Raw genomic sequence first — 17,705 nt, forward strand, 5'->3', positions numbered from 1 at the left:
TGGTATGCATTTATTGAAAATAGATGAATTAAAATTGGATAACTGAAAATAAAAGCCCAAAAAAAGAAAAGGGTGTGTTGAGAATGTGAGATNTCTTTTAGGTCAAAATAATTCAGGTAATCTTTTAATTAGAATAATATGATTTTCTTAAAAATTTTATTTTAAAAATATTCTCAGAAACCAAATTTACTTTACATAAATCCTATAGCCTAATTGTATCAATAGGTTTGAAATAAAATTTAAATGGTATAATTGTAATATATAAAATTACATATTTTATTTTAATTTATAAATAAGGATTTAATAATTTACTTTATCATAAAGTTGATTTTGTTTTATTTGTTTGATTATTTAATAATGTCATCTAGAATTATGGCGATGTGAATGAATTGTATTTTTAACGTTTTTTTTTTACTTTCCAAACATGTTTTATGGAATTACAGAAATGGACATAAGGGCATTTTCGTATTTGTCAAAAGCCAACAAAACAAATAATTAAAAGAAAAGAAAACAAGTAATGAAAAAAGAAAAAGGGAAATTGAGTTGAGAGGTATTTGAGTAATTTTACACGATGGTTAATTTAAGATTAAAATACAAGAAATTGGAAATTCTGAACAAAAAAAAAAATTAAGAAAAAACAAAAGACTTGTAAATTTTTTTGGGGATTTTTTTTTTTTTTTTTTTTTTAATAATTATTTTTAAATGATAAAATGGTTAGCAGGATGGCTTCAACTAATACGTGTGTAAAAAAGTGGGGTCATTACAAGTGGTTAACTGAATTCCGGTAGTTATCCTTCTTCCTCGGTCGTGGCGAGCGGCGAGCGGCGAGCGGCGACAGCTCCTTCTGGATGGGTGTGGCGCGAGATCGATGGCGGTGAAAATCGACGGGAGATGGTGAAGCAAAATGAAAACAACTACAACGAAATTGAATGATTGCGATGGAATTGGAATATGCAAGGAAGAATGAGCCCTAAACCAAAACAATCGCGATGGAGCCGATTCTTTGCGCCAAACGTGAAGTTTGAGCCAACATTCGAGCAAGTTTGATGCAAGAATGGTTGTAAGTTGTCATAGTCTCATTTATTTTGATTATTTTAGTTCATATTCTCACATGAGTACATGAATTATTTTGATTCATAAATGAGAAATAGTATTAATATGCTTATATAAATGGCTTGTAATTATTTTGAGGCGTGGAGTCATTGCTATTTTGTATTTGGCTAATGATATTTGGGTTTAGGTATGAAGTTATTGTCATTTAGTATTTGCCTAACGGAACTTTGTTGAAAATTTTTGTAGCATGAGAGTGTGAGAGATACACATTATAAACACTTCAATTATAGTGATTGGCTATCACGGTGGACGTAGGAGAATTTTTTCTCTCCGGCTAAGTCTCTTTGTTTAATTTTTGTTTGTGGTTGTGTGAGTGCGATTGATCTTACTTTGCTTCGGCTAGAATAATTGGGTATCTATCGTGGTATGCATTTATTGAAAATAGATGAATTAAAATTGGATAACTGAAAATAAAAGCCCAAAAAAAGAAAAGGGTGTGTTGAGAATGTGAGATGGAAATGAAAAGAGAAGAGGCGAGAGGGAAGACAATGGCGACAGTTTTGTTTGGTGAGACAACAACGTCCTGAGAGAGAGACGTATGTGCTGACAAGCTCCGCCGAAAGATAAGCCCTTCTCCTCTTTCTTTTCAAATAAACATTATTCAATTTCAACATAATTGCGTTATCTTCTTGGCGTTTTTCAGCAGCAAATCGATTCATTAGTTTTAAATTACATACAGCGTTTGGATTTGATTCTCAATGGGTTTTTTCTGTTTTTTTTATAAAGGAAGATGAGTGGGCAAAGCGAATGGTCCAAAACGCACGCCAAGTGTTTGTGAAAATGTTTGCGTCATTTAGACACGCCAATGGCATCGGTTGGGCGGACAGGGTGAAAGAGGCGTACTGCCAGCGCCGCCCATGGGCGGATTATTCATCATGCCTGACTCATCTCCACATGATAAGCGAAGGGTATGTTTTGAATCACTGCTTTTTTATGGGGAATTTGTATTCTGAACTGTGCATGTTTCATTCTTTTAATTGTGAATTATTTGTCAAATTAGGGCTAATCTGATCCCACCATTTATGATCCTTTGCCCTCTTTATTTGTTTATGTTAGATTCCCTTCCATATGACATATACATATACATATACATATATATATATATATGGTAGCTAAAGTCAATATATGATTTGGACTGTCTTTGTCTGGAAAATGAGGATGGCAACCACTAGGGCCCATTTTACATAGTTCATACCATGACCCTATCATTTTTAGACTTTTTTTTTCTTTTATATAAATATATTTGAGCTATTTAATTTGTTTCAAGTGGATTTTGCAAATTTGGATACCCACATATTGTTTTTCTTCATGTGGTTCTGATTTTGTATTAAACATACTTTTTCTCGTGTTTTGACTATTTATGGGGTTTTTCTTATTTCTTTATTTATAATGATGAGAAACAATTTTCTTTTTTATTTACTAATTAAAATTACTTTTTAAAATCTTCGTGATGTTTGGTCGCATCATCAAAAAGGAAAATTCTTAAAGAGCATTTTAGATGCTTTTAAATGAAGCAATTAATTAATATGAAAAAAGTGTTTCACGTGGAAATGCTACTCATCTTAAATACTTCAATTTTTTGTTTTTTTTTTGTTTTTTTTTTTTTTTTGTTTTTTTTTTGTTTTTTTGTTGCTAGAGTAAATTATAAGTATCTTAATAAAAAGTAATAATAGCTTACTCACATATAACCATAGGCTCTAAAAAATAGGTTTTTAAGTGTTCTTTTTACAAATGTAAACCGATGTGGGATGAGGTTTGGATCAGATCAAAACTTTGGAACAAAATTAGCCTCTAAACTAAAAAGTTGTCATCTAGGAAAGGCATCTTCCAACATTGTCAAATAAACTTTAGGAGTAATTTGGCTTCATCATAATGATATCTTAGAGGAAAAAAGGGGCAGGCCAATAAATTCATGAGTTCTGGGGCTTGGTCGGCTAGAAAACCCCAAATGACATGACTTGGCATACTCCCCACTTGCCATAAGTTTCTTTGTTAAGTGGTGCCCTTTTTATTACCAATTACGAAGATAGATGTAGCTTTATTTTGGCTCTAAGCCTAAACAGAGTGGTCTAAACCTTATCCTTCTGATCACTGTGGTTAGGAAAAAGTTGCCTTTATTATTGATGGAGGAAAGTTTATAAGCCTCTAATCAATATGGATTTTTGTGTTTTATGGGATCCGACCACTTCTTACTTTGTGAAACTGTATCGATATAATAACTCGTTATCATACACACTTTTTTAAAGTTTAGTGATTGATTTAATATAGCATCAAATCGAATCTGGAGGTCATGCATCCAAACTCTTGCATGAAAGGAAAGGAAAGGAAAGGAAAGGAAAGGAAAGGAAAGGGGGAATATGAACCTGTGGAATAAGGGAAGTTGATAGCCAAGAACAGGGAAAAATAGAACCTTACAAGTCATAATATAGCCAAACAGAGAGGATTTTGTTTGAGAAGCCTTTGCCTCAGAGAATAAGAATGGGAAAAGAGCATCCAATATTTTTATACTATACCTCTCTCTGTTCCCACAAAAGAACCATCAAAGAATAATGTGAAAGAAGCTATAATATATCATGGAAAAATATCTCCAAAGAATCTGGGCCGTTGATGGGTGGAGAATGTGAGGTGGAGTACATGAGTGGGAATAACTTGGGGAACCCTAAGAATGGAGGGTTGTTTTTTGGGTAATTGGAAAGGAATAAATGGAGAACGCCGACAGAGAATGGAATAAAATAACATGCTCTGTTTCTGAGCTGATGCATAATAATAAAGCAGCATTTGGTTGGTTGGTTGGTTGTGTTGGGTTGGCACCTCCCTTACACGACAATCTTACAACAGCAACTATGCTTTCACCTTCATTTCATCATCCTCTCTCTATACTATAGAAACCATGAGTTTAAATTTTGTAAATTAAACGTGCCCACAAACAATACCAGGAATCGAGGAAATTGGGTTTTGTTGGAGATTTTTAATATATATATTTAAATTATTCATTTGAAAATGAATAATTTCTACTTCCAATATTATAACATAATCTTTTTTCGGTATTTATATATATTTGTATCTTACTTTTATTATACTTGGACACTTCTCATGGTTGGTGTTATGATAATTTCAGTAAAACAAGTGAGCGTACTTTAGAGAGTCGTTTCATAATTATAATTATAAAAAATGATGTGGAATGGAAATTTGAGCAGGAATATAGTTTTTGTTAACGAGCCCGTTAGGGAGAAATCTCTTCCCACTTTCTTCCTATTTCTAGGACAAGTTAATTCTTTGGTTTATATAATAGTATTGATGGGACAAGTACTAATCAGTTTGATACAATGACGACGGAGGTACATTCAATCAAAATATAATATGCATAATATACCCTCATTCAATTTGTTCCGCATTATGTCCAATAAGTTTAGTATGGCATCATTGAGCCTAGCATTGCTAAAAGGACAAAGTAAATTATAGGATTAAATTTGTAATTTTTGATTTTTACAAGCAGCCCTCGTGCAAAAGAAAGCCTAGAAAATGGGAGTCAGCATGGCATTCGTATAAAAATTAGGGTCAAGCATTGTACACAAAAGCATGAGACACTCGTGTCTCAACCCCTTCTAACATTTTGGGAAAGATAATAGAGAGAAAAGCATTAAAAGTGCAAAAAAAGTAAAGGAAATAAATAATAGATAGGATGATAAAAGTTTCAGGTTGGCTGCTACAGCTACAAGGAAGGGGAGGGGGGTTCTGTAGAAAGAAAAACTACCTCTAAGGACTAAAAACTAAAGCACCCACTTTTTATTTATTGTTTGGCGTCAAAGAAATGAGTGATTCACGGGTAATAATAAAGTGGATGTAAGCCACCACGGCAAAGGCCTCTCATCTCTCGCCTGGTCCCTGCAAGAAAGTGAGAGAGAACAAAAGAAATACGTTAAAGACTAACACAGCCATACACTACACGCAACCATAAGATTTGGACAATTCATAACTTCCACAAGCAACTTCCAAGAAACACTGAATTACAAAACTCACCTACTTCCATTTACAATTAATTATACCAAATTTCCATTTAATATGTGTTTCTGTGTTCCAAATATTATGTTTGTCTATAAACTTGGAACACTTTTCTGTTTTTTTCTTTTTCTTTTTTTTTTTTGGAGTTATTGCCCTAAACTTTTCATAAATCATTCAACAAAACTCTAAATCTGTTCTAAAATCCAAAACTTAGACTACTGCAAGTGACCACAAGGATCTGCCTATATAGATACCTTATTCATCAAAGAAACAAAGTATCTATGTTAGGTTTTTAGTAAATAGTTTAGAAAAATAACGATAAAACTAAAATATCCAGAGTTCATCTTGAACAAAAGTACACAAAACTTAAGCTACGGCTTCAACCAGATATCTTACTCGTCCAGTAAATAAACTTGACAGAACTAACACTAAATAAGAAGCTACAAATATCCAACGTGGTTAGGATCAACATGACTCAAGTGTTTAAATCTAAACACCCCACATTTGTTAAAATTAGTAGATGAATTAACAAGATTTGAATAGATGATAGAAATTGCATCATTTAACCAAGTCTAGGCATAATTTGATGAAATGGAAAAATTAGGGTTAAAATTGAATTATTCCCAAAAATAAAACGTTAAAGGATAAACATTACCAGATACGTGGGGTTTTAGAATCAGGCTCGTTTTGTACGCCTTCCAACTTGAAGGGCCAACTCTGTGTCTATCTTGAGAGAGATATCAAGTGCTTTCACAGAATGTGTCAGCGCACCACTGCAAAGATTAAAGATGAAGTCATAAAATATTATCTCAAAAGATAGCAAAAAAAGAAGAAAAAAAAAGCCCCCTAGTTTCTATAGCTTGATCCCCACTTCCACTAGGATTTGGTCAAGAAATGGTTCTCCCCTTGCAATAAAGAAAAGACATAATAGCACAAACATGGCATCCACGTACAATAACGTCAATTTTACTGATGAGAATATGAGATGAGATGGAATCATATGCATGAGGCTGCAAAATAAAAGAGCTCTCTTCTTACTTGAGTGGAGGTTTTCAAAGTTTTCACTGTTTTAGAATCATTTTCTCCTTGGCTTCATCTTTTATGAATAGAAATGAGAGTTTCTTAACGTGTTTCCTTGAGAGTATATTTTGACTCGGACATTGTTTCTTTTGTTTGAATGGTATTCCAGCAGGTTAGCTTTTCCCCGACTACTTTTGCTTGCTGTGTTACATGGAGCATATATTTTAGCATAACTGGCAGAAAGCAATATCCTCACTAGACTCAGCTTGAGCCTTGACTAAACTGCTCGAATAACTAAATCAAAGATTTCTCTATGATTTGATGTATCAATATCTATGTCGCGTTACCCATCAAATCTAAGAGGCACTGTTTTGTTTTAAGCTGGTTGGAGCCAAATTTACAGAAGACAGCAGGGCAATATGGCACCTTCACCTTGAAGGGAACAAGTGAAGGTGAGTTCAAGGATTCTACTGCTAGGCCAACAGTAAATGCTAGGAGTAAACTAATGCGAGGATATTGCGAAGGAAATACGACTTCAATATATGGAATACAGGGCAATCAAGAAATATTTCCTCAAAAGGCCATAATGTGTCAGAAAATATAGCTGGGATAATACAGTAACTCCTAGCTCTCAGGTGCTTTTCTGGGACTCTTTTGAGTCAGTATCAGGCTGTCAACAAATCTTTTAAAGCTTTCTTGATGACACTAGAGACTTTTAAGAGAAGTAATAGCATTGAAACTATATATATATATATACACTTTGATTAAAGAAAAGCTGGAAGCTTGCTGATAAAATATTACAATCTGTGTATTATACCTGGATATGTAAGTAACCCCAGTTTGTCCAATTTTCTGTATGGTCTGCAGAGTAACATTTCCTGAAGCCTACCACCAGAGAATAGGCGAATCAAAATCTGATATAACGTTATATAAATAAATAAATAACTACAAAGCATTTATATTACAGGATAGGACATCCTCCTAAATGCAAATTCAACCTAAAAACGAGTAAAGAAGAATAATCTTAAATCAAATACGTATTACATACATAAAAATATGTGTTTTAAGAAGAATAATCCAATGTATTTCATCGAAAATTCTTCATTTTTGTCCATCGTTTCATAAATAATGTGTTCATGCAATCAAATTATAAACCAGACACTCTTCTAGCATATGGTGTGTTAAGTGTTGAGTATCACATTATCAAATATCTATCAAACTTAAACGCTATGTGAGCCAAATGGTCGCGCTTCAAAAGGGCAAAACTCATTATAACTCAATGTATTAGTTATCCTAAGTAAAAAAATTGATCTATATGCAGAACTTAAAGGTCATCAATAGAGTTCAAGTTCCCGACACGGCGAAATGTGCTGGTATTAAACAGTACGTACCTCGGTCTCAAATCTCCCATTGATGATGTCTACAGCCTCCTTAAGCATGGACACATCAACATCGCCACTTGGGAGTGGAACGACCATATTATCCAACATCATCCTAGTTAAGGATGTCTTGTTTTGGGTAGCATAGTGCAGTACCTCATGAACTTCCTCAAGTGTCCTGGTCTCAACCTGGAAATTGATTAAAATATAACCAAGAAAAATTCAGTTCCATCTAAAAGTAAGCAATATAAAAACAAAAATTAGCATGTTGAAACATATCAAGAAGAAATCCTTAAACATTTAAGAAACAATAAAACTTAGGTGTAAACAAGTTGTAATATATATCATTATAATTTAATTTAAACAAAATCGGAGTTACAAGCGCATACACACAAGCGCCCACACATTTTTTTAATATCCATAAATGTTCTGTGCACGTACCTTGACTTATCTTACGAGACAATTTTCTAACCCTATAACATCTAATTACTAGGAAACCCATAGAATTTTAATATCTATAGATATTACAATATAAAAACAAACAAAAAGGATTCAGAATAACTAGAAAAACAATTTTAAACTTATTAAAAAAACGTTAGGATTCGGGAAAGTACCTCGACGTTCATTTTAAGATTTCTTTGTTGCAGATACAAGTCAACAGAGTTAATGGCATTTGAGATGCCTCCAGCTGCTGATATATGATTATCTTTTATCAACACCATATCAAATAAACCCATCCTGTGATTTTGGCCTCCACCAATCAATACCTGTAAGAACATCAATAAAGAATTTAAGTGTAGAATGCCAAAAAAGTTTCTGTAAAAGTAGAACCAAGGAAGTGATATACACCGCCCACTTATCCACCAAACGTAAACCTGGAGCAGTTTTTCTCGTTTCCAGAATGCGTGCAGGGGCAGCAGCATCTGCCATTGCCTGCAAAATCCTCGATGCCATGGACTTGTTAATACTCACTAAAACAAGAAAAAAGGCAAAATAACATAAAATCCATTGGCTATCTCACCCCATTGTGTCCCTATATTTATACACTATGTGGAAGAAATTGATACTATCAAACTACTTATTGATTGCATCATAAGGGAAACAAACGAACCTTAGTTAATGTTGCAATTCCACTCATTCTCTGCATAAAATTTAGTGCCACCCTTTCAGCTACAAGGATGCTTTGTGCTTGCCCTGCATATAAAAAATTTAGGAAGTTTAGGAAGTTTAGGAAGTTTATTTCCATGTCTGCATCACGTGTTTGGAGTATCCCATACCAACACTATGCTCGACACGGAGTTTTGTTAAGCTTCCTAGAGATTTTCAGTTCTTACCAGAAACTTTTCCAAATTGTAGTCCTTTATGAATATAATCTCCATCCTTCTGAGACCATTCTACCTGATTAGGATCAACGGGAACACGTCCATCTCATAAATAACTCGATAAGAATCAAAAGGAAGAGGGGGAGGGAGGGATGAGAGAGAACATCAACATTACCTTAATTGAAGGATCAACCTCCTGGAATACCATGTTTGCAAGAGCAATGCCAGCAACAATGCCGTCCTCTTTGGCCAAGAAGAAAGCATCCACTACCATGTCAGAGGGGATGGTGGCCAGAGATGTTACATCACCTACAATTGTGTTAGGGGTACTATCACAGCAGTTTCACTTAGGTGGAAAAACAGACTTAACCCAAGTAGATTCGAGGCGAAAATATAATTACATTGATGATTTGAATGCATCTATAAATTTCTTGTTCAACGAAATAAGACTTAAGATCGAAAGCATACCTAGGAAGCAAAAACTATGCTAAATATTATTTGGCAAATGAAAATTTCAGCAACTAATTCCTCTTTTAAAAAAGAAAAAGATCATAATGAATGGGGAGGTAAACCCAGAAATCACCATGGAAAATTAAAAAGTAATATCTATTATACCAAAATTAGCAGAATCTTCAGCAAGGGCTAACTTGATAACGCCTCGCAAATCATAGGTAGGGTGAGATGGAGGCTGGATTGCTACTGATGCAACTGATATTCCAGAATCTTTTGACACAGATGCAGACATTGCCGTAAGTTTCCTGAAGTTGTTGAGTCATTAACAAAGGGGAAAGCTAACAAGTCACCATAAATCTTTACAGCACAAACAGACGAGCTCTACATTAAAATGAAAGAACCAGTACATGAAAATTTTACAGGGCGTCAAGTTTTCTTGTCATCAAGTGTTTTATTATGCCTTTATGAACAAGATGGTACTAAAAGGGGATCACAAGTTTGATGAACTCTTTTAATGCCTGAGATATGGAAGTTGGACATATTTAAGATATAAAATCAACTAAAAGTTGCCAAATTAAAAGGTTCTTACTCTTTTAATGTGTCATTATATCATTACGAACAAGATGGCACTAAAAAGTGGATCATAAGTTGGACCAATGTCTCATAGAACATGAACTGTAATTGACATTGAAGTCTAACACATTTCAATGATTACCATTTTGAGATCTATGAAATATTATAATTATCAACTAGTAATCATGTGGGATCCCACGTTGGTTGGAGAGGGATACGAAGCATTCTTTATACGGGTGTGGAAACCTCTCCCTAGTAGATACGTTTTAAAAACCTTGAAGGGAAGCCCGAAAGGGAAAGCCCAAAGAGGACAATATCTACTAGCGGTGAGATTGAGCTGTTATAAATGGTATCGGAGCTAGACACCGGGCAATGTGCCAGAGAGGAGACTGAGCCCCGAAGGGGGTGGACATGAGGCAATGTGCTAGCAAGGACGCTGGGCCCCGAAGGAGGGTGGATTAGGGGGTCCCACATCGATTAATGAAGGGAACGAGTGCCAGCAAGAACACTAGGCCCCAAAGGGAGGTGGATTGTGAGATTTCACATCAGTTGGAAAGGGAAACGAAGCATTCTTTATAAGGGGGTGGAAACCTCTCCCCAACAAACACGTTTTAAAAATCTTGAGAGGAAGCCCGAAAAGAAAAACATAAAGATGACAATATCTGTTAGCGGTGGGTTTGGGCTGTTACAAATCATGAGATTCCAACGTCCAAAAAACGCATTAGTTCACATGTTAATATCATCCAATCTAAATAGCAATCAACCCAAACAGAAGGCAAACTTTGCTTTAGTTCCTAACATTTTCTTTGTACCCAGAAGTTATCATTACTTGTTAGCAACTTGTCCTTGATTTCTCATTATATTCATTACAGAAAGGCACTCAACATGCATTCAATTCCCCATTCATAGTCTTAAATTCTTCGTTTTCTTTTGCAACATTACATGAGGACCTAGGAAACCATGCAAATACCTGGGAACCAAGCCGTGAGCAGTAGAGATTGAGATATGTGTTAACCCTCTAGAACAGCCCCGCAAATCGCTATGTCCACAGCATTGCCAGATATGCCCGAAAGAGGGTCTATACAGATTCAGTATATGCATCTACCCAAAAGACTAATTCGACTGTGCAGATAAAGTGGAATTGCGATAAGTGAAAATTTTCAAATACCTAGAGGAGGGCGAAAGCGAGAAAGTGAAGAGAAACTCACCTTGGCGGCGGTGTATGTGTAATTCCCAGTCTGGAAATGCCTGAAACTCACGATTCTATTGCCTGTGTATGAGAGATAGCAACAAAATTGAGAATGAAGAAGCGATGTATAAGGAAGAACGCTAATTGAGAATGAAGAAGCGATGTATAAGGAAGAACGCTGCTTGTTTTTTCTTCTCTCGATAAAGTTCTTCAGGGAAAGTCGGCTACAGAAATGATTGGCGGAGAGGACACAAATTGAAATTTTATTTTCTACAAATTTAATAAAATATTAAATACATTTTAAAATTAATATCAAATTTTGAAAATTTTAGTGAATATTTTAATTTTATCATCAAAATTTGAGCTTTTTAGTCTTTAAAATTTCAAGATCTAATGAATATAATCATTTGATTATGATATAAAATTATCATTAATAATCTAATTTTATTAATTATGTAGAACACCAACAACGATGATGCGTGGTTGACAACGACAATGTGCATCGAGTAAACTTTGGAGAAGGTAAATCGGTAGAAGGAGAGAATTGGTAGAAGTCTATCATCTTAGTTCATATACAATCAATTACGATCGTGTTTTTCGTTGACAATGTCGAATGATCACTTGTTTTTTTTAACTCTTCATCATCTAAATCGAACAAAAAAAGAATTAAAAATGTTAAATTTTTGAGAAGTTAAAGAAAAGAAACCCCTTTGACAAGAAATCCAGTCCAATTGTCTTGGTTCTTCAAGGAATCTGTTCATCATCTGCTTCCTGACATATAAATTCATTCCACTAATCGTTAATCCATCGTAAGTCCTCTCCAATCGCTCCCATGGCGCCGAGTAATTGCTCTCTAATTCTCCTCTTCATCCTCTTCCAATTGTTCCTCTCCCAAACCCTAGCTCGAAAGCCCCACCTTATCGATTTCCGATCCCCAAATCTGTATCCAGAGGGCATCGTATGGGACGCATCCGCGCAGCATTTCGTCGTCGGCTCACTCCACCACCGCACTCTCGTCTCCGTCTCTGACGCCGGCGTCGCCGAAACCCTAATCCACGATCCTGACCTCCCCGAAAACGTCTCGATCTTAGGTCTCGCCATCGATTCCGTCAACAACCGCCTCCTCGCAGCCGTCCATGCTGCCCCTCCACTTCCGGAATTCAACGCCCTCGCTGCCTACGATCTGCGATCTCGCCGCCGCATCTCCCTCACTCCTCTCCCATCCGATGGAACCTCCAGTCACCGCCCTGTCGCAAACGCCGTCGCGGCCGACTTCAAGGGCAACGCCTTCATCACAAACTCCGCCGGAAACTTCATCTGGAAGGTAAACATAGACGGATCGGCCACAGTCTTCTCGAAATCAACGAGTTACAGTTCCCATCCCGCAACCCCCAACGAAGTCTATTCATCCTCAGGGCTAAACGGCGCGGTTTACGTGAGCAAAGGATATCTTCTGGTGGTGCAATCAAACACCGGAAAGATGTACAAAGTGGACGCAGACGACGGAACGGCGAGGCTGGTTTTGCTGAACAAAGATCTGAAAGGGGCGGACGGGATAGCGGCGAGGAGAGACGGCGTCGTTTTGGTGGTGAGTTACAGAAAGCTTTGGTTCCTGAAGAGCGAGGACAGTTGGGGTGAGGGGGTGGTTTATGACGAAATTGACCTCGATGAAGAGAAGTTCGCTACAGGCGTGACAGTGGGGAATGAGGGGAGGGTGTACGTGTTGAATGGTTACGTGAATGAGGGGTTAAATGGTAATTTAGGAAGGGAGCGGTTCGGGATTGAGGAAATGAGGTCTCCCAAAGAGAGTGAAGACGAATGGGTTTGGGTTTATGTATTGGTCGGGTTCGGTTTGGCTTATTTCTTCTTTTGGAGATTTCAGATGAAACAACTCATTGGGAACATGGATAAGAAGATTAATTGATTTATTATCATAAACTTTTTATTTATCCAATCTATCAATAATATCAATTTGATATCACGATTACGTGCGTTTCATTATAATCGTAAGGCCCCAAGTCCACCGCTACCCGGTATCGTTCTCTTTAAGTTTTTTTTTTTTGGGCTTCCCCCTCAATATTTTTAAAACCGATGTAGGATCTCACAATTATAATACTATGATGAGACTCCAGAGGATTCCTAACTGTCTCTAGTAGTGATTGAGAGCCATATTTATGAACTCTAAGGGTTTCTAATTATCCTTACTAACGATTGAAATTTATTTGTTGACATGCACTGAGTCACGCCCCTTTATTATAAAGATGAGATTCTAAAAGGCTACCAACTACTTCTAGTAGTTGCTGAGAGTCATTCATAGACAGTTGCATCGATAGCTTGGTTGGTTTGATAGAGTTAGAGCTATAAATGACTCTCAACTACTACTACGAGAGATAGTTGATAGCCCTCTAGAGTTTCATCGTGGTAGCAACATAATAGAGGAAAATGATAAGTAGGTAAGTATGACGGTTATAATTTATGTCTTAAATAAATGGAGGTATAATCACACACTTAGCTAGTACAAATGTGCACCAATTCTCTGCTCTTCCTGTCTTTTATAATAACTCGTTTATTCATGTATGAAAGGATGGATCGTTACATCGTAATAGCTAACTACTTTTTTGTAACTTTGGACGATCTTGAAATGTTGATCAATGAGAAGCATTGAATTCCATGCAAATCCGTTGTCAAATAAACAGTCTTCTACTAATCCCTTGTGTCTGTTGTTTGTTCGGCCTCGGTATTTCAATTTGTCCAAACACAACCTATTTGTATTCGAATTTATAGCAATAAAAAAAATTAATAAATATTTACTAAAAGAAAATAGGTCTTTTAAAAAAAAAAATCTATTTTTTTAATTTCTACTTAAATTTAGAAAACTTCTTAATTAATAATCTTTTAAGCTAAGAAATAATATTATTTTTAGTTTTTTTTTTTTTTAATTCTTAAGAAACATTTACATCTCTAACCAAATTTAAATAAAATAATTTCTTTTTTATTTGAAAATATTTTTTAAGACTAATTAACAAAAGCAAAGAAACTAAACTTAATTAAAAAATAAATAATTATTTATTGAGCCGAAAAAAAAAATATAAATAATTCAATCATTCAAATTTTATTTTTCATTTTTACCACATATTTTTAACCTCGTCCCAAAAGAAAACCTTTTTTACTATAGTTCTTAATTGATCCTTTATTAAACAAGTAGATCTATACTTTTGAGTCGTGAAAAGTCAGTAATAACCTCGACCAATCGAAAAGTGTGATTTTTTTTTTTTTTTTTTTTAAAAAAAAAANATAATTCGCATAAAAAGTACAAGATGTCACTTACCTACCAAAAATGGTGCTTTTGGGTGCTACCTACCCATAAATCCATCCAAAATTTAAGGGTTTTTTTTTTTTTAATTAAAAAAAAAAACTCTATGTTTTGAAAATGTAGGAGAAGGGTGCAAAAAAATGAAATCGGTTTGGAAAAAGAAAAGTTCAAGGTCGAACAGACAACGAGAGCAAAGGTTATGATTTACAGTAGAAGGCTCTTTACTTGACAAGCATCGCATCGAATTCATCCCCTGTTCTCCTTACCGAACCCTTATCTGAAAAAAGAAGACAACAAAAATGAATCAGTTCAGAAAAAAAAAAAAAAAAATTAAGATCAGAGAGACAACGATAACAAAAACTATAATTACAGTAGAGGATTGTTTACTTGACAAGCATCGTGTCGAATTCATCCTCCTGTTTTCATTAACGAACGAACCCCATCTAAAAAAGAAGATAAAAAAAAATGAGCGGAGAAAGAGAACGACCGAGCGGAGGGAGGAAAAGAATGTACCTATGCCATTTTTTGAGCCATTTCTTCCTTCTAAGTTATGTGTTGTGGAGAGGTCTACCATCAATTTATAGAAGCAAAAGGAGAGGAGTTTTGTTCAAGGGTGGAACACGTGTGGCACGTGTGGGAACCTTTTCTTGGATACGTAAAATTATTAGTAGGCATCACATGTGTATCTTTTCCAATTCATTTAATTAATTATTTTTTTAAATTTTTTCTAATGCCAATTATCATGTTATTTTATTTTAAAAATTTTAATAATCGAGTGGTTGTTAGAGTCTAAATTCACTCAATTTTTTTAATTTTTGTTTAACGTAGTATATATTTTATTATTTATTTATGTAGTTGTCCATCTCCATCGCTAGTAGATATTGTTTGTTTTGATTCATTACGTATTGTCGTCGACCTCACAGTTCTAAAATGTATCTACTAAGATGAGGTTTACACATTCTTATGATCTATTAAAAATTTATATAATTTTATTAAATTCAATTATTTAAATATATTTATTAAAAAAAACTTAAATTTATAGGAATGGAAATCATTTTAATAAAAATAAAATAGGTTTATTTATAAAATTGTTACAAATATTTTATTTATATAAAATTCTAATAACATTCAAACGAACGAAACCTTTAAGGAGAGAACACCTGAAGGGATAATATAGTAATTCACCCCAAGGAGCCGAGGTGTACACGTAGGTATGGATACAGGTGAACGAATATTGACAAAAAAAAAAAAAAAAAAAAAAAAAAAAAAAAAAAAAAAAAAAAAAAAANTAGTAATTAACAGCCACGTAATTATAATAATAACCACATCTATAAACCCCTCTCTCTTTCTCTCTCCTACTCAGCTTCGTTTGTCTGTGAGCATGCGTTGCAGAGGCCTGTCGGCTTCGACTCTGTCTTCTAGGTTTTCAAAAATTAATTTTCTAAATTTAAAATTAATTAATTTTATGTAATAAAAGTACGTCATTCGTTTATTCATGTACCTCTTTTTTACTCGGGTGTCACAATTTCTATTATAATTGAAATTTTGGCATTTTCATCAACAATGATATATATTAGATAAAACCTGAGTTTTTCCTTATTTACGTTCACACGATTTCATTAATCGAATGGATTAACAAAGTTTTAGATGGCAATTTTGTATGGAGTGGCATGGATTTAGTTGCCACTCTCCAGCCATTTTCAAGATAAGTTATATTTAAATAGGTAAATCTGTTAAAAAGATTTCACCATCGGATTTTAAGCACAGTCAAAATTTCACCAATTCTCTCTGTTTAGGTTTTATTTTCTTCCAACAATTTCCCGTCGATTTCCTCTCACCGAAAAGAAAAGGATTTTCCTGGCCGATTATCGAAAACATATTGATCTAATATATATAACGTTTGATACCCGAAAAGTTAGAAATAATTGGGTTGGTAACGAAATAATTAAGTGTTTAAAAAAAGATGGATATTTTCTGCCCCCAAACCCAACCAACCCCCATTATAAACTACACGAAAACTCTCCAACAACCACAAGAACTAGCTAACTCCTCTTTGCATTGGTCCATATTTATTTTTTTATTATTATTTAAGCTTTTTACGAGTTTTCAAAATATCTATTTTAACTTTTGTACTTTAAAAGAAAAAAAACGTAGGATCATTTCTCTTCTTACGTCCATGTTCAAGATTTCGACCCGGATGGGATGACCCTCGCATTTCCTGCGACATGATCACATTATTTACTTCTTGCATGTTCGGATCAGGATGACCCTTGCATTCCTTGTGACTACTCCTTGCAAATTCAGATTAAGATGACCCTCACATCATTCCCTGCCACATGATCACGTTATTTACTCTTTGATCAATTGCAACTTTAATATCCTATAATGTTGGAAAGACAAATAATTCAAAAGAAACTTTCACACTCAGGACTAAGGGCATTTTAGTCATTTTATACAACAAACTTACACAATTTAACTACCTAAGACAGATGTTGTTCGCATGTTAACATGTCTTAATGATTCTTATTATCCACTAAATTATAGCATTTCATTAATGTTGATTGAAATTTTATTAATTAAAATTTAGAGTTAAAAACACAAATTTTATTAATTAAAATTTAATTCTTTACCTGAATTAATAAAATTACTTATGAATTTGGAAACAATTAGAACTTTATTTATTTAAACTTCAAATAATTCCTTTTAAATTATTTATTTAATCATTTTAAGTCTTTTTTTAAATTATTAAGCAATTACAGTAATACAATACTTAAAAACACTTTTTCTATCCTATTTTCATCCAAATTAACTATGGAGAGACACAAAAATAAATAAATAAAGTTAATATATTGAAAATTAAAAGCATCTTAAAATAAAAACTACGCGTCACGTTAATTAGTTTAATTACTTTATATAAAATAGTGTATTATTGGTTCCACTATTTAGATATTATTTAAAGTAATTATTCCAAGTGATACTTCCACGTATAAAAAAAATTATTTTATAGATGTGCGAAACCTTTTTATTTTTAATAAATTGTTTATTTTAGCGTAATTCAACTAATTAAGACATGTATGATGCGTATTCTAAGTTATAGCTTATAACTGAATCAGGTTTAGCTTCTGAAAGATCAAACAGAGTTCGATTTGTTTCTACTGAACGAGAAATAAAGAACGTAACCAATATAGTGAGCAAGGGAATTCCGAACCATATCGAAAGCCACCAACCTCCACTACTTCTCTTCACCTTCCAAACAACCTTTCTTCAACTTCAAGTCTCTTGCTCCTTCAAACTGTCCATTTATTCTCCAAACTTTTAGTCTTCAAATATTAATTTTGAAT

At 34.2% G+C, this 17,705-nt stretch overlaps 3 protein-coding genes across 5 annotated transcripts; 2 read left to right on the plus strand and 1 right to left on the minus strand.

Annotated features, from left to right (window-relative positions):
* Positions 1–817: 817 nt before the first annotated feature.
* LOC111778095 lies at positions 818–6,946 on the plus strand. 3 transcript variants are annotated; one of them, XM_023657743.1, is made up of 3 exons: positions 818–2,021; positions 6,305–6,307; positions 6,517–6,946. In XM_023657743.1, exons 1-3 carry the CDS (start codon positions 1,861–1,863, stop codon positions 6,737–6,739), a joined length of 387 nt encoding a protein of 128 aa, XP_023513511.1. In that variant the 5' UTR covers positions 818–1,860; the 3' UTR covers positions 6,740–6,946. The 3 variants fall into 3 exon arrangements, 1 of the variants encoding a protein (XP_023513511.1); XR_002812488.1 differs by lacking the exon at positions 6,305–6,307 and having other exon boundaries at positions 6,308–6,946; XR_002812487.1 differs by lacking the exon at positions 818–2,021 and adding an exon at positions 5,895–6,163 and having other exon boundaries at positions 6,305–6,946.
* LOC111778088 (nicotinate-nucleotide pyrophosphorylase [carboxylating], chloroplastic) lies at positions 4,632–11,311 on the minus strand. The gene is made up of 12 exons (XM_023657735.1): positions 11,071–11,311; positions 10,833–10,984; positions 9,452–9,594; positions 9,012–9,145; positions 8,849–8,912; positions 8,626–8,708; positions 8,364–8,447; positions 8,129–8,281; positions 7,527–7,703; positions 6,953–7,020; positions 5,771–5,888; positions 4,632–4,998 (listed from the first exon to the last, which is right to left on the minus strand). The coding sequence occupies exons 2-11, from the start codon at positions 10,961–10,963 to the stop codon at positions 5,792–5,794; spliced, it is 1,134 nt and encodes a 377-aa protein (XP_023513503.1). The 5' UTR covers positions 10,964–10,984; positions 11,071–11,311; the 3' UTR covers positions 4,632–4,998; positions 5,771–5,791.
* Positions 11,312–11,861: 550 nt separating this feature from the next.
* LOC111781020 lies at positions 11,862–13,032 on the plus strand. The gene has a single exon (XM_023661418.1). It carries the CDS (start codon positions 11,884–11,886, stop codon positions 12,973–12,975), a length of 1,092 nt encoding a protein of 363 aa, XP_023517186.1. The 5' UTR covers positions 11,862–11,883; the 3' UTR covers positions 12,976–13,032.
* Positions 13,033–17,705: the final 4,673 nt, after the last annotated feature.

The sequence above is a fragment of the Cucurbita pepo genome, chromosome LG01 (genome assembly GCF_002806865.2).
Source record: "Cucurbita pepo subsp. pepo cultivar mu-cu-16 chromosome LG01, ASM280686v2, whole genome shotgun sequence".
In the NCBI taxonomy this organism is placed as follows: Eukaryota; Viridiplantae; Streptophyta; class Magnoliopsida; order Cucurbitales; family Cucurbitaceae; genus Cucurbita; species Cucurbita pepo.